At 39.4% G+C, this 13,342-nt stretch overlaps 1 protein-coding gene across 1 annotated transcript; it reads right to left on the reverse strand.

Annotated features, from left to right (window-relative positions):
• Positions 1–687: 687 nt before the first annotated feature.
• On the reverse strand, positions 688–11,615 carry LOC139468300 (meprin A subunit beta-like). Its single transcript, XM_071250180.1, has 12 exons — positions 11,535–11,615; positions 11,316–11,343; positions 10,666–10,701; positions 10,413–10,456; positions 10,095–10,170; positions 8,128–8,263; positions 5,739–5,914; positions 4,365–4,598; positions 3,921–3,947; positions 2,674–2,820; positions 1,633–1,877; positions 688–855 (listed from the first exon to the last, which is right to left on the reverse strand). The coding sequence occupies exons 1-12, from the start codon at positions 11,577–11,579 to the stop codon at positions 748–750; spliced, it is 1,302 nt and encodes a 433-aa protein (XP_071106281.1). The 5' UTR covers positions 11,580–11,615; the 3' UTR covers positions 688–747.
• Between the last annotated feature and the right edge of the window lie 1,727 nt (positions 11,616–13,342).

Here is a 13,342-nt window from a genome sequence, read left to right on the forward strand (position 1 = left end):
CATGAAATATGCTACTTGAGTGGAATCTTCTTAATGGCGCCATCCAGTTTTCTTAGTTCACCATGGTTGTAATACTGTATCAATAATTGTAACTACACAAAACAACACTACACGTTGCCATGTAACAATATAAATCATTCAAGCTTTACCTCTACTTTACGTGACCAAACTTTACTTCACCAGACTGCATGTAAAGAGATGAATAAGTTCACTACTATTTCAAGTTCGTTGAAATAAACACGAATCGGGGTAGAATGTGCAGTGCTGACAAAAAATATTCATTCAATTCTGTTTAAAACTAAATTTATATGTGTATTTTTTTTTCACATTCCGTTTCAGAGAATTGAACAGTGAGTTTACCTCGAAGAAATTCGTGTTTACGAGCGTCTAACGGAAACGCTTATTCTAGACTCCATAAAATTTACTTGTGCATTTTGCGAGAAACACTGATTACTTATGTAACAGTATATAATAAACAACGTTCTTTTCTCCATTGCTTTCGACCTGAAGTCAAGAAATTCTATTAAGGTGATTAATTGCAGTGAAATAACTTAACAACATGTACAGTTTGGAAAGATCGTAGAAATAAAAACAACGATCTCGCGAAAGAGAAAACTACAGCTGTGTTTCTTTAGTTATTGACGCAAATAAAGCCAGTCACAATACAAATAAAACATAAATGTTAAATCAGATCTTATTTTTATTGTAAACTTCGATACATAAATGACACAAGGCGATACAGTCTGTTCACCCAATAATGCCACCCCCGCTTGGACAAGCACCAGTGTGAACAGCTATGTCATCCAAAGCAATGTCACTCTTGGACCCTGAGCCGATAATGCCCTCAAACTGAAACTGGTAGAGAAAAAGAAAACGCAAATAATTGTTTTGAACTTTCCTATTGGCGTCGGGTAAAATTCTTTAGAGAATTCATGTAAACACAATTCATAATATTTATAAATATTTTGCATTATTCAGAGTTGCGTATGTTATGATATCATATGAAAATACATTACGTCTTATGTTCCCATGACAATTGAACTCGCCAGGTGAGTAATACTAAATCGAGTTTTCTTGATGCGATATTCATGCCGTCATGCTTTCTTTAATGAAACGAAACAAATCCAGGAATGGGATTGGCTGGCCGCCGTCTTGTAAAACCCATAAAAGTCGACCGAACGGCCTGTACAGACAACATGACGTCATGGTGTTTAATATGACGTCATCTGCTTGGCACGTCATAATTGACCCTTTTAACATTTTGAGTTACCATTAAGAGCCCACTGGCGGTCGCTCAAACATATTTAACAGAAAATACATCTCTGCAAACTCGCTAAGACGTAGTAAAACAAGCAAGTTACATGCGTCACTAGCGGAGTGTACTGGATTTTACAGCTGAATTGGCCTGTAGAGCACGAGGCGGAAGGTCACATGTAAATCAAAGTATTTATACGCAGTGAAAAGTCTGGACGATTCCCCTGCTTTGAATACCGCTAAATAAACTGTGAACGTTTTTCAACTGTTCAGATCGCGTCTTTCACACCAATACACACATATAATTTTGCGAAATTATGTAAAAGATTTATCCTAACTCTACTTCCAAACACGACGTGTTCAGCTCCTATGTACTACCTGGAATGAGTCCTGAGAGGTGTATGGGACTTCCGCCTTCTTCCAGAGGTCTCCGTGGTCTCCGCTGATTGTATGGATGTTCTGTACATGTGTACCACGGGCAACTCTCAGGTACACTTTGCCCTCTTCGGGGCCATACATATGGTAGTAGAAGGTCACACAGTACGTCCCTGCCGGATACTGCTTGGAAGCCATGACGGCTGTGTAGTGACTATGATGCGACGCTTCCATGTAGATGTAGTAACCTGTATGTAGATGAAGTGATGGCAGGTACAACTTGTAGGGATGAGTGAGGTTAACGCCACTTTGCACACTGTCAGTATTTTAATCACGACATGTCAGATTAATGTGGGAGGAAGCCCGAAATGACGCGGTCCTGGGGTTGTTCCTGGGGGAAACCCACGAGCACTGGTTTGGCGATGACAAACCAAGAAGCATAATCAGGGAGAACATGTTTCTCAAACTCAGGATTATAGGTTTCTGACACGCCCGAGGGACAAAACACTGGATTTCGGACACGTAGGCTAACCCCTTTTCGTGAACACCTGGTGTCATCATACAATTTCATTTTCAGTGATCTGTTCTTACAAATTCTGCGATATTTTTGCCTTTAACACCCAACGGAATGTGTTTCGGCGAATAACCAAGACTGCATTCTCTGGCGTTGACGTTTTATATACATTTGATGGGCGTTAGTTATGTACGAATAGTAATAAAATTAGTAAAGGTGAGTTTAATTTTACGCCGCTTTGATACTTTTCACGAACAAGAATACGTCTCCATTATTGCACCCACGTGAGGTGAACCTGGATATTCGATGTGCCAATGCTTAAATCTGTCTCCTCGCCAAGTGCCCCCCCCCCCCCCCCCTCCCTTCAAAATTGTGATAAAGCATGAATGTTTCATAGTCATACACTGAATGGCTAATGTTGGAGCTCTTGTTCCTTATTCCTATTGTTTAAAATGATTGATTAATTAGTATTTTGCATCACAAGAAGATACTTCTGTGTGAATGTTGTAACAGATGGTCTCTGACTTCACCTTCATAACTGAGGCTGTGGTCATAGTTTGGTCCGGTTCTTCCACTCGGAGTTCTGCCCTTCCTTCGTACCCAGTTCGTGCGGTCACTGCCAAGGTTCTGCCAGTCACACATGCCCGATTGGAATGTACACGAATCGCTGTAAACCTCTGCAGGACAGAAATACATCTCATTAACCATGAGACCCGTGAAGATTCCGGGGTAGAGTAGGTCCTCAGCAACCCATGCTTGCCGTAAAAGGTGACTATGCTTGTCGTAAAAGGCCACTAACGGGATCGGGTGGTCAGGCTCGCTGACTTGGTTGATGCATGTCATCGATTGCAATTGCATGGATCGATGCTCATGATATAAATCACTGGATTGTCTGGTCCAGACTCGATTATTTACAGACCGCCGTCATATAGCTGTAATATTGCTGAGTGCGGCGTGAAACAACAAACCAAACCAAAACCATTTACCATGACGCGGGACTATGTCTGATATATTAATAATATCACGGAAACACTATGTACAAACTATGATATTGGCTTGTTTGCCGGATTATTTATAAAGTTTTTCCTACACGACAACTGGAAAATGCTTTTTAGGGGGATAGAGGTGGGGAATTCTACGAAATGCTACATACTCTAATCAATGCTGACATCCAGGATGTAGATGTTATTATAGTATAAAGCACGCGGTTACAGATTTTCTGTTGTCAGTTTCATTTAGACCCGTGAAGATCCGGGGTAGAATAGGTCTTCAGAAACCCATGCATGTCGTAAGAGACAACTAACGGGATCGGGTGGTCAGGCTCGCTGACTTGGTTGATGCATGTGATCGATCCCAATTGCGTGGATCGATGCTCATAATATTAATAACTGGATTGTCTGGTCCAGACTCGATAATTTACAAATAGCTGGAATGTTAATGAGTGCAGCGTTAAACAACAAACCAACAACCAATAGTAGCATTTAGTGCTATACATAGTGAAAGGGTGAAGATCCGGGGTAGAATAGGTCTTCAGCAACCCATGCTTGCCGTAAAAGGCGACTAACGGGATCGGGTGGTCAGGCTCGCTGACTTGGTTGATGCATGTCATCGATCCCAATTGCGTGGATCGATGTTCATGATGTAAATCATTGGATTGTCTGGTCCAGACTCGATTATTTACAGACCGCCGTCATATAGCTGGAATATTGCTGAGTGCGGCGTAAAACAACAAACCAAACCATCCAACACCATAGTGAAAGGAATAAACCAAACTAACTTGGAGTGCCGACAGTTGGTGGCATGTCTGGAAAAGGAAAGAGGTGTTCAACTATGTAAAATAGCGAATGCAGAGTGTCATGTATGACTGTAAGGGTATCATGCTTCAAGATGGACTTCAAGATGCAATGGATAGTTTTGCATATCCTCGATTTACCAGGTTATGTTAATACATCCATTGTTACTTATAAAATATTGCAAATTATTATCATGATGAGTTTGCTACCAGGGATTCGTTTCGGGTTACACATAGCCATTCAATCAAAGTACTTCCTGGAGTAAGAGAAATTCTGTTCTGAGTCAGTTATGAGAGAGTGTTCAAGAACGTGGCTCACTCCCCAAATAAAGCTATGTCGGCAAATGAATCCAGGGTTTCAAAAGTTACCCTCAATGATAGATGTGACTGCCATAAACGCATATAACATAAGTACTGTTTTACACATACATGAACTGCCCCTCGGTATGCAACCGTAGAGGATCTGGATCTTCTTGATGTCAAGCGTGCTGAGACGGATTCTCTGACCAATGAAAACACCTGGCTTCTTCGTAATGATGGTTGGTTTGTTGTCGTCCTTAGAGAACTCGTATGCATTGTAATGCATGATCGAATCATAGTCGTATGGAACACCGAAAGTGTCCAATTCAGAACTAGGATGGGCTTGGAAATTATGTTCTTTTCCTGAAAAAAATAGATAAGACACATCTTGGTAATTGTACTACAATTTCTTTTACAATTTTTTTTATCAGGCATGGATATTGATATAACAGTGTTGAAAATGCATGTGCTATGTTACATGGGTTACAATTTATTCAACATTCATGGATATCTTTATATAGTTTGTTTGCGTGAAATTAATACAAACTATTCATTAGTTACGGTGAGATATAATAACATGACAATACTTGTTATATATTGATAGACATGTATACTGCGTGAGGGTTAAAAACGAATAGCTTTCGTGAGGATTTCGGGTTAGAATAAAGATCCTCAGCTACCAACGATTGGTTTGTTTGTTTGTTGTTTAACGCCGCACTCAGCAATATTCCAGCTATAAGACGGCGGTCTATAAATAATCGACTCTGGACCAGACAATCCAGTGACTGACATCATGAGCATCGATCCACGCAATTGGATCGATGACATGCATGAACCAAGTCAGCGAGCCTGACCACCCAATCCCGTTATATAGCTGGAATATTGCTGAGTGCGGCGTTAAACAACAAACAAACAAAGCATACCGATCATTGCATGCGTAAATTGCATAAGTACGAAATTTGTCACTGCAGGAAACTTCACTTCATAACCTCCATCAAACAATACTGTAGAAAAAAGTATCAACAGGACGAATCTGAGGCCCCTCTTAAATCCCATTACATCCTCTTTAGTAATATGCACCGCATACAGAAATATTATAAAGGCATTCAATATCTTCACAAATGTCTCGTAGAGAAACTTTGTGTTTTAAAATATCCATAAAATGGGAAACATATTTTAGAAGAAGTAATTTCTTTAGAGGACTGACAAATTAAACTATAATAGCAACCCTTCAGGTGCACTGTGTATACTGGGCTCCAATAGTTTCAATTCAAAATTCTACATTCACGCCCGGCCTACTAATAGCAGATTATTCAAAATCGGCTGTGTAGGGAGTAATACATGTAGCCTTTGTGAAACAGACATAGAAACGACTGAATTATTTCCCATGATTGTCAGTGATGCCTAGGACTTTTTTCCCGCTAGTGTGTAACTAGAATATTGCCGAGTGTGTTGTTAAATTAAACAGCAAGCAAACCAATAAATAAATGAATATTGACAAACCCGACTCTATGTTATTCCACACGATGGTGACGTACTGGTCCCGGGTCGTCTCTGACTGCTCATGCCAGAAACCCAGTGCATGGATGAACTCGTGCATGATTGTTCCTTTCCTGTAGCACCCGTTACTGATTGTTACAATCTGCTTCCCACCTGCACGTCCAATGTGTGAATGGCATCTGCAAACGTCGAATATGGACAGATATTATCCCACTTAGTGAGGTGGATTTAACGCCGCTTTGAACAGCATTTTATTTGGAAGAACAGCTCGATGCAGAACCTAGAGGTTTACCAAGAGGTTTGGTAAAGACCATCAGAGCAGTCATGATCATTATCAGAGTCAGTCTTGGATCCGATCCCAGGTTCATGGGATCTTGTCGACAGGGCGACATTTCTCCTAACACATTATACTTACTGCTTTCGTTATCATGATTCTTCATTATATAACTCTTTGTAATTGTTAAGAAAGTTATTTCTTATTGTTTTAAACTTATGTCAATTATTAATCGGTATATGTTCCTCTAAACGGATGCGAACACTGAGTAGTACCTTATACAAAATGATGTCACTGGTTTGAAAAGTGTTAGTGATCAAATGATTTACACATATTTCTAAAGCTTCTCATACTATTATATACAGACGATACAGTACTAATGACAGAAACGGACACGGATCTTCAGAAATCATTATATGGTTTTAGTGATTATTGCAATCCCTGGAAATTTAAGATATATCTGAGCAAAACAAAAGTACTTATCTTTTCAAAACGTTCGTCCAAAAAAAGAAAGAAAAAAGAATTATTTTACAGTGTTCAACACTATATATTGTCAAAAGTTATACATATATTTTACATGTAATGGTCGGTTTTGTAAGACACAAAAAAAACAATATTATTATATGCCTCTGTAGTGTGGGGCTTTGAAAAGCCTATTATGATTGAAAGAATTCATTTAAAATATTGCAAGCGTATACTTAATGTCAAACAGTCGACTCCAAACTTCATGGTTTATGGTGAACTTGGAAGATACCCCCAAAATTATCATAATAACTAGAATGATATTATATTGTATTGGAGTAAAATCATTACAATCACTAAATAAGTTGGTGCATGCAGTATATGGGCGTATGTATAAGATGCATCAACGTATCAGTAATTATAATTTCCCACATTTTACTTGTATTAAATCATGCTTGCCGTAAAAGGCGACTATGCTTGTCATGAGAGGCGACTAACGGGATCGGGTGATCAGGTTCGCTGACTTGGTTGATGCATGTCATCGATCCCAATTGCGTCGATCGATGTTCATGATGTCACTGGATTGTCTGGTCCAGACTCGATTATTTACAGACCGCCGTCATATAGCTGGAATATTGCTGAGTACGGCGTAAAACAACAAGCCAACCAACCAACTTGTATTAAAACTATACTGGTGAGCATGGGGTTAAATTATATTCTGTTGTCTCAGTCGTTTACTAGCAGATCATGGTTTAAGTATAAAGTTAAAACAGGTGTGATAGATCAATATTATCTAGACTGGACACGAGAGTTGACCTTCTCTTCAAAAGGTTTTTATTATTCTATGTTCGAGCAGTTACATCATTGAACCTATTACCACTGCCTGAAAACCTAAGATTATGTTTAACGCGATATAGATAAGGTAATCTTCAGGTTCTAATTCTAATAGAAACTCGTCGATGGTACAGTGTATATATAGAGGAAACAGAATCTGTACCTTATGTAATCTTGAAATAGGTGACGAGTTACGTGTCATGTTATATTGCCCTAACTTAAATGTCCTCAGAAATCGCTATCTAACAAAATATTATTGCGAATACTCCTCAATTGAAAAGTATATATAACTAATTTCAATACAATATAGACCTATCCTTATAAACTTGTTCAAGTATATCAATGCATCAATGAAATTGTATAAATAATGCTACTAGTATATATTTCTATATCTGTAAATGCTCACACATACAATGTATATCTTATTATCGTATCATGCTATTATTATTATTATTATTATTATTATTACTAACATAACTATGTATGTATATGTGTACATATGTATATATATCCTCTTTGTATCACATGTGATTTATAAGAATAAACTTGACTTGACTTGACTTTACAAACAATAAATAACTTTCTCTCCATTAAAATAGTTTCATGTATTGATGTTCTCCCACGTTCCTAATGCCTATCAAATACTTCTACCGTTTTTACCGCTGCGTACAGCCGGAATATTTAAACGAATCGAACAGTGCAGAATGGCTAGAGTTAAGTCTGTTGGAGTAATTATTCGCACTGACAATCTAAAAGAAAAGAACTAATGTTGTCTTTCTGAAATGAAACGCTCATTAAGATACAAATATCAATAACACAAACCCTGATCCTGAAGCGACTTCGACATAGTCATGTTGGTGGGAGCGGGGAACGTAGGTGATGCAAGGTTTTCCATTGACTCGGGTGTCATTTTCAATCTCCTTCATAGCATTCACAATGGTCTCTTTGGTTGCATCACCTACAGTGTGAGATTCACATATATGCAAGACGTACATCGTTACGATAAGGAAAATAGCAATTAGGATTGGATTAGATCAAGCGATATCTACACTGTAGATATCGCAGCAATGAAATTACATGACAATGCTTTGCAGACCATTGTGACAATACTGGTTACCATGACGTCACAATCAAATGACCTCACTAATGGCTCTGCCACTGAAGTTGTTACCAGTACTTTTTACACTGAAGACACTGCTAATTACTGTCTACAAATTGAAAAAGTTGGAAGAATGATGTTGGATGATAAATAAAATCTCACCCTCGTGTCTTTTGATATCAAATATATGAACACTCGTTGATAAAAGTGGCAAAAGTCCTCGGCAAGCCTCGGAATTTTTCCACTTTTATCAACTCGTGTTGATATATTTGATATCAAAAGACACTTGGGTGAGATTCTCTATTTCTTGCCCGAGTTCTTTTCCGCTAGAATCGGGAAACATCTGGACACGGGACTTATCTGACGACAGTGAGCTAAATCGACCTTCCACCAAGAAAACCCGTTGCCTGTCCCACGTGAGCCTGAGATGTCGGCACCGCCTCAGTGGTCCACAGGTAGAGCGGAAGGACGGGGTTTGATCTCCGCTTAGTCATAACAAAAGACGTTAAAGATTGTACTTGTTATTACCTTGCCTGGCGCTCGGCATTAAGGGGCTAAAACAAGGACTAGTCTGCTCAGTATACATGAGTGGGTTAAACTTCGGCAAGGTTCTCAGTGTGCTAGCACTATAAAATAGGCATTAGTCCGGGCAAGTAGAAGTAGCCACACAAACACGTGCATGCACACGACGTTTAACCCCATTTCATCTCACATCACCTCAAATGTCCGTTTACTCCGCTTGTTGCCTGAAACGACATCATATAAACTACTTAGACCATCGGACGTCGTCCCGGCTATGAGTGTGGCTGGCTGAAAGTGGTTTCCGCGATGGTAAATTTGAATCCATCTGTTGTGACTTTGAGACGTCACACGTGTTCTTTCGTTAAAGGAAGCCATCAGGTGGTAGGCTGGAACACCTAAAGTACACCTTATTGCGTCCCAGTGGTGTTCCATTTCTGTGCAATACGCCGGTGTGCAATAGAACTTATTTCCAAACAAACCCAGTGGCATTTGACATTGAGTTGTCCATTGTGTGCTTCTGGGACATGGAAAAGCATGCAAAAACCTCACGCCACAGAATTGTTATTTTGTTTTGTTTATTTGTTGTTTATCGCCGCACTCAGCAATATTCCAGCTTTATGACGGCGGCCGGTATATAATCGTGTCTGGACCAGACAATCCAGTGATTAACATCATGAGCATCGATCCTCGCATTTGGGATACGATGACCTGCATCAACCAAGTCAGCGAGTCTGACCACCCGATGCCATTATTCGCCTCTTACAACAAACAAAGTCGTCTTTTACGGCAAGCATAGGTTTCTAAGGACCTATTCTACCCCGGTTCTTCACGAGTCTCCCACGCCATAGAGGTCACGTTTATGCGTGGCATCGTTGTAAAACATTCACATACAGCAGACTAATGTTTTACTACCTTCGTAATATGGACAGTTAATGTAAGCATTACATACGTGAATTCATGCACAGTTTCGCGTTTTAAATATCCATTCTCCAGTATGAACTAGCATCCATGCTAAATGGCCAATGTATGCCGTTTTTGGTTTAGTTCTATCATTCTATTTCACATCTATAATACTTCATTCAAGGTCAGTTAAAGCAAAACATGTCACAGTAACCTTTGCCTGTTGGTAAACATTAATGACTAGTGATATATAATTTCATAAACATACTGTAATGACTGGAAATGGTATAAGGTATTACTCCATTCGGCCAAGTTTCCCTGAGATCTTTTACTCCGTTCCTGTCCTGAAAATGAAAGAAATGTCCACATCATGTTCACTCATAGATTGTGGTTGCATTTAAAATCCACATTCAATTAGGGCTGTGTATTTAAGATCCACATACACATTCATGTATTCTACATCAAAGAGTAGGCAGGATAGCTTAGTGGTTAAGCCTTTGAGTGTGGCTTTCATATATATATATATATATATATATATATATATATATATATATGCTGAGAAATAGTCACAAAAGAATACACTTACGAAAGGATTATTTCCATCAAGATCAATGTCACCCTCAAAGAGTCCTACAATCAAAACACACGCTATATTTAATTCCATAATGACACATTTGTACAATATATTTCACGACATATATTCATAGTTAATACTTATTTTTCGCTTTTATATTATTTTATATTAAGTACTACAAAAGAGATTGTAATTTGCTGTGACATCATTTTAACACCATGGAAACGAATGTATGTCTTGCTGAAAGTATACGCTTAATATTTACCAGCCACACTTTCAACATTGAAATGGTTTGGCTCCTCTGGAAAGAGAGAAAGAAAGTAATCAGAACAAAAGACTTTGGATCACTCATACAGATCATTGCTGGAATTTAAACTTCATATGTCATATGTTGTACTTAAAAAACTTGAGAGTGAACAAACCTCGTTCAAACGTTGATAAAACTAAGACTTGTTTGATAATAGTTCATTGGTATTTACGTTTACATTCCCCTACACTGCTACGATTTTGCAGCATAAAATTGAAATATACAGAAAGAAAAAGAAGAAAGAAAAATAGTTTATTGATGTGTCACACATTTTTAAAATAAAAAATACATTTAAAAAACAATTTAGCGCAAATGTCCAGCCACATACCTACGCAAACACGTAGTTAGCGCCTATAACGCTTGCACACACAAATTGGTGGGGAATTTGGTCAGGAATGCTTATTGGGCGCTTAATACGGCAAATGCGATATCAATAAAACTCATTAACAAACTATAGTAAATTAGTTTGCAGACATTTCTGCTAAATTTAAATTTAATGAGTCAATAACAAAACATCTATCTAATTTATTTAAGCAATAGAACATGCAATTGGTATACTTTTATAGACAATTCCTTCTATTTCCCCGCTTTACTACTTGGTAACTTACCGATATCCAAATTTGCTGGAGCCCCAAACTGGATATGAAACAAATACGAAACACTGCAGTTGACGTTTTAACCAAAATGTATGTATTCTAACCACATACGCATGTAAATATTATGATATCGATTGGTAAATCAGGACATATGTTCTTTTAATACGATACTGCAATACTACAACATCCAGTTTTGTTATATAATATAGTACATTGTTATGTACAACTCACTATAAAGGGGACACCAAATACACATAGCCAGACACTGGTCCACATCTTGACGGGGCTAGCTCCTTGGGCTATGTGACTAAACCTGCCTGTTGGGAGATAAGGGTGAATTTGTACAACTAGATAACGTTTTAACGCCTCCCATTAACGCCTTAATTTCCATAAACGTATACCTGGTTTGTGAATTGACGTGTCCCTAAAAACATTGAATATTTTGCATGTAGGCATTTTATGTAGAGCACCGTGTAGGAAAGGATGCACTTGCCTCCAGAGCAATTCACATGCAATGTAGTTAGTTTCTAGTGCAGTTCGTCTACAGTTCGCACTCATTTGGTTTAAACATATTTTTATTTCAAAAGAAATCTGAAACTTGCTTATGTAAATACCTCTCAGGTAACCTAACAACAGCTGGGTATAATACACACGATACTGTCAAACATATGTACAAAGTGCACAAATGAAATAAACGATGAAAAAATAATAAGAAGGGTTTTTGTTGTATATTATAATATAATCTAAGGAGGGGTAAAAAATGATTGATCAACCACAGTTTGAATGAAATTGTGCAATCATAGGTAATGTAAGCTCAAGGTTAACAATGGTGGGGTAAGAAATTTCATTTTCAAAAGTTGTCTGAAATGTCACAAAAAATTGTCAGACACACTACAAGTTCATGGTCGACACAGTTGCTTTCAATAGCGTGTATGACCTCCAGCTGCCTCAATGCATGCTGTGATACGCCGCCTCATCGATGACGTCAGTCTTCTGATGACGTGGACTGGAATCCGTTGCCACTCGTCTCTTAGGGCCTGCTGCAATTCTTGTCTGTTGACGGGAGGCTGTTGGCGTGCTCTAATCTGTCTGTCAAGATGGTCCCACAGATGTTAAATAGGATTGATATCGGGTGAGTGGGCAGGTCGGGGCAAAACGTCAACGTTCTGCTGGTTTAGAAAGTTCCGAGTCAGTCTTGCAGTATGAGGACTGGCATTGTCGTGTTGAAACAATGTCCCCTGCTGTTGGTTTTGTAAGAACGGATGCACAACTGGCTGCAACACTTGGTACTGCACAACGTTCAGGTTTCCCTGTATAATCACCAAATCATTCTTCTGATCTCCACAAATACCGCCCCAAACCATGACACCTCCCCCGCCAAAAAGGATGGACCTCTCGAATACACGGCGGAGCCAAACGTTCCCCTCTGCGTCGATAAACTCGTGCTCTGCCGTCATTTCGAAACAAGTTAAACCGACTTCCATCAGTAAACAGCACTCGACGCCAATTTCTCACTTGCCAGCGTCGAACCTGCCTCGCCCATCGCAGTCTCTGACGTCGATGTTGAGCAGTCAGTACCATTCCTCGGAAATGACGATACGCTCGGATTCCAACAGCACGAAGTCGTCATAGTACTGTTCGTTGGCTAATGGGGTGCCCTAACGCTGTTGCTGCCGTCGCCGTCGCCGTCGCCGTCGCCGTTACGAATCTGTTTCGCAGGTGAATGAGCCGTATCCGACCGTCTTCCAGTGGTGTTGTCACTCGGGGTCGTCCGATTCTAGGCCTGTCCTGTTTCCTCCCTGTCTGCCTGTACCGTTGAATCAGCCTGGCTACCGTAAATGGTGTACAACCAAAATTTCTGGCAATTTGGACCTGTGCTGCCCCCATTTCAGCCATACTGATGGCTCTCTCTCTGCTCCTGTGACAGACGTGGCTTTTGTGTGCTTTCATCACGTGTGGTTATACCCTGCAGACAAACGCATTTATACAGCTAACATGCACGTGCAGTTTATGCCATAGGCGGGAAACCTGTTTCACCA

The sequence above is a fragment of the Haliotis cracherodii genome, unplaced genomic scaffold (genome assembly GCF_022045235.1).
Source record: "Haliotis cracherodii isolate W230 unplaced genomic scaffold, xgHalCrac1.p SCAF_2, whole genome shotgun sequence".
NCBI classification, from domain to species: Eukaryota; Metazoa; Mollusca; class Gastropoda; order Lepetellida; family Haliotidae; genus Haliotis; species Haliotis cracherodii.

What these genes read in the sequence shown, in the direction of transcription:
- LOC139468300 (XM_071250180.1), bottom strand. Translation starts at nt 11,579, where the DNA reads ATGTGGACCAGTGTCTGGCTATGTGTATTTGGTGTCCCCTTTATA. An exon ending in CAATGTTGAAAGTGTGGCTG is followed by an intron (nt 10,457 to 10,665) that starts GTAAATATTAAG and finishes TTTTGATTGTAG; the next exon opens with GACTCTTTGAGGGTGACATT. An exon ending in GTGGAATAACATAGAGTCGG is followed by an intron (nt 4,599 to 5,738) that starts GTTTGTCAATAT and finishes TATTTTTTTCAG; the next exon opens with GAAAAGAACATAATTTCCAA.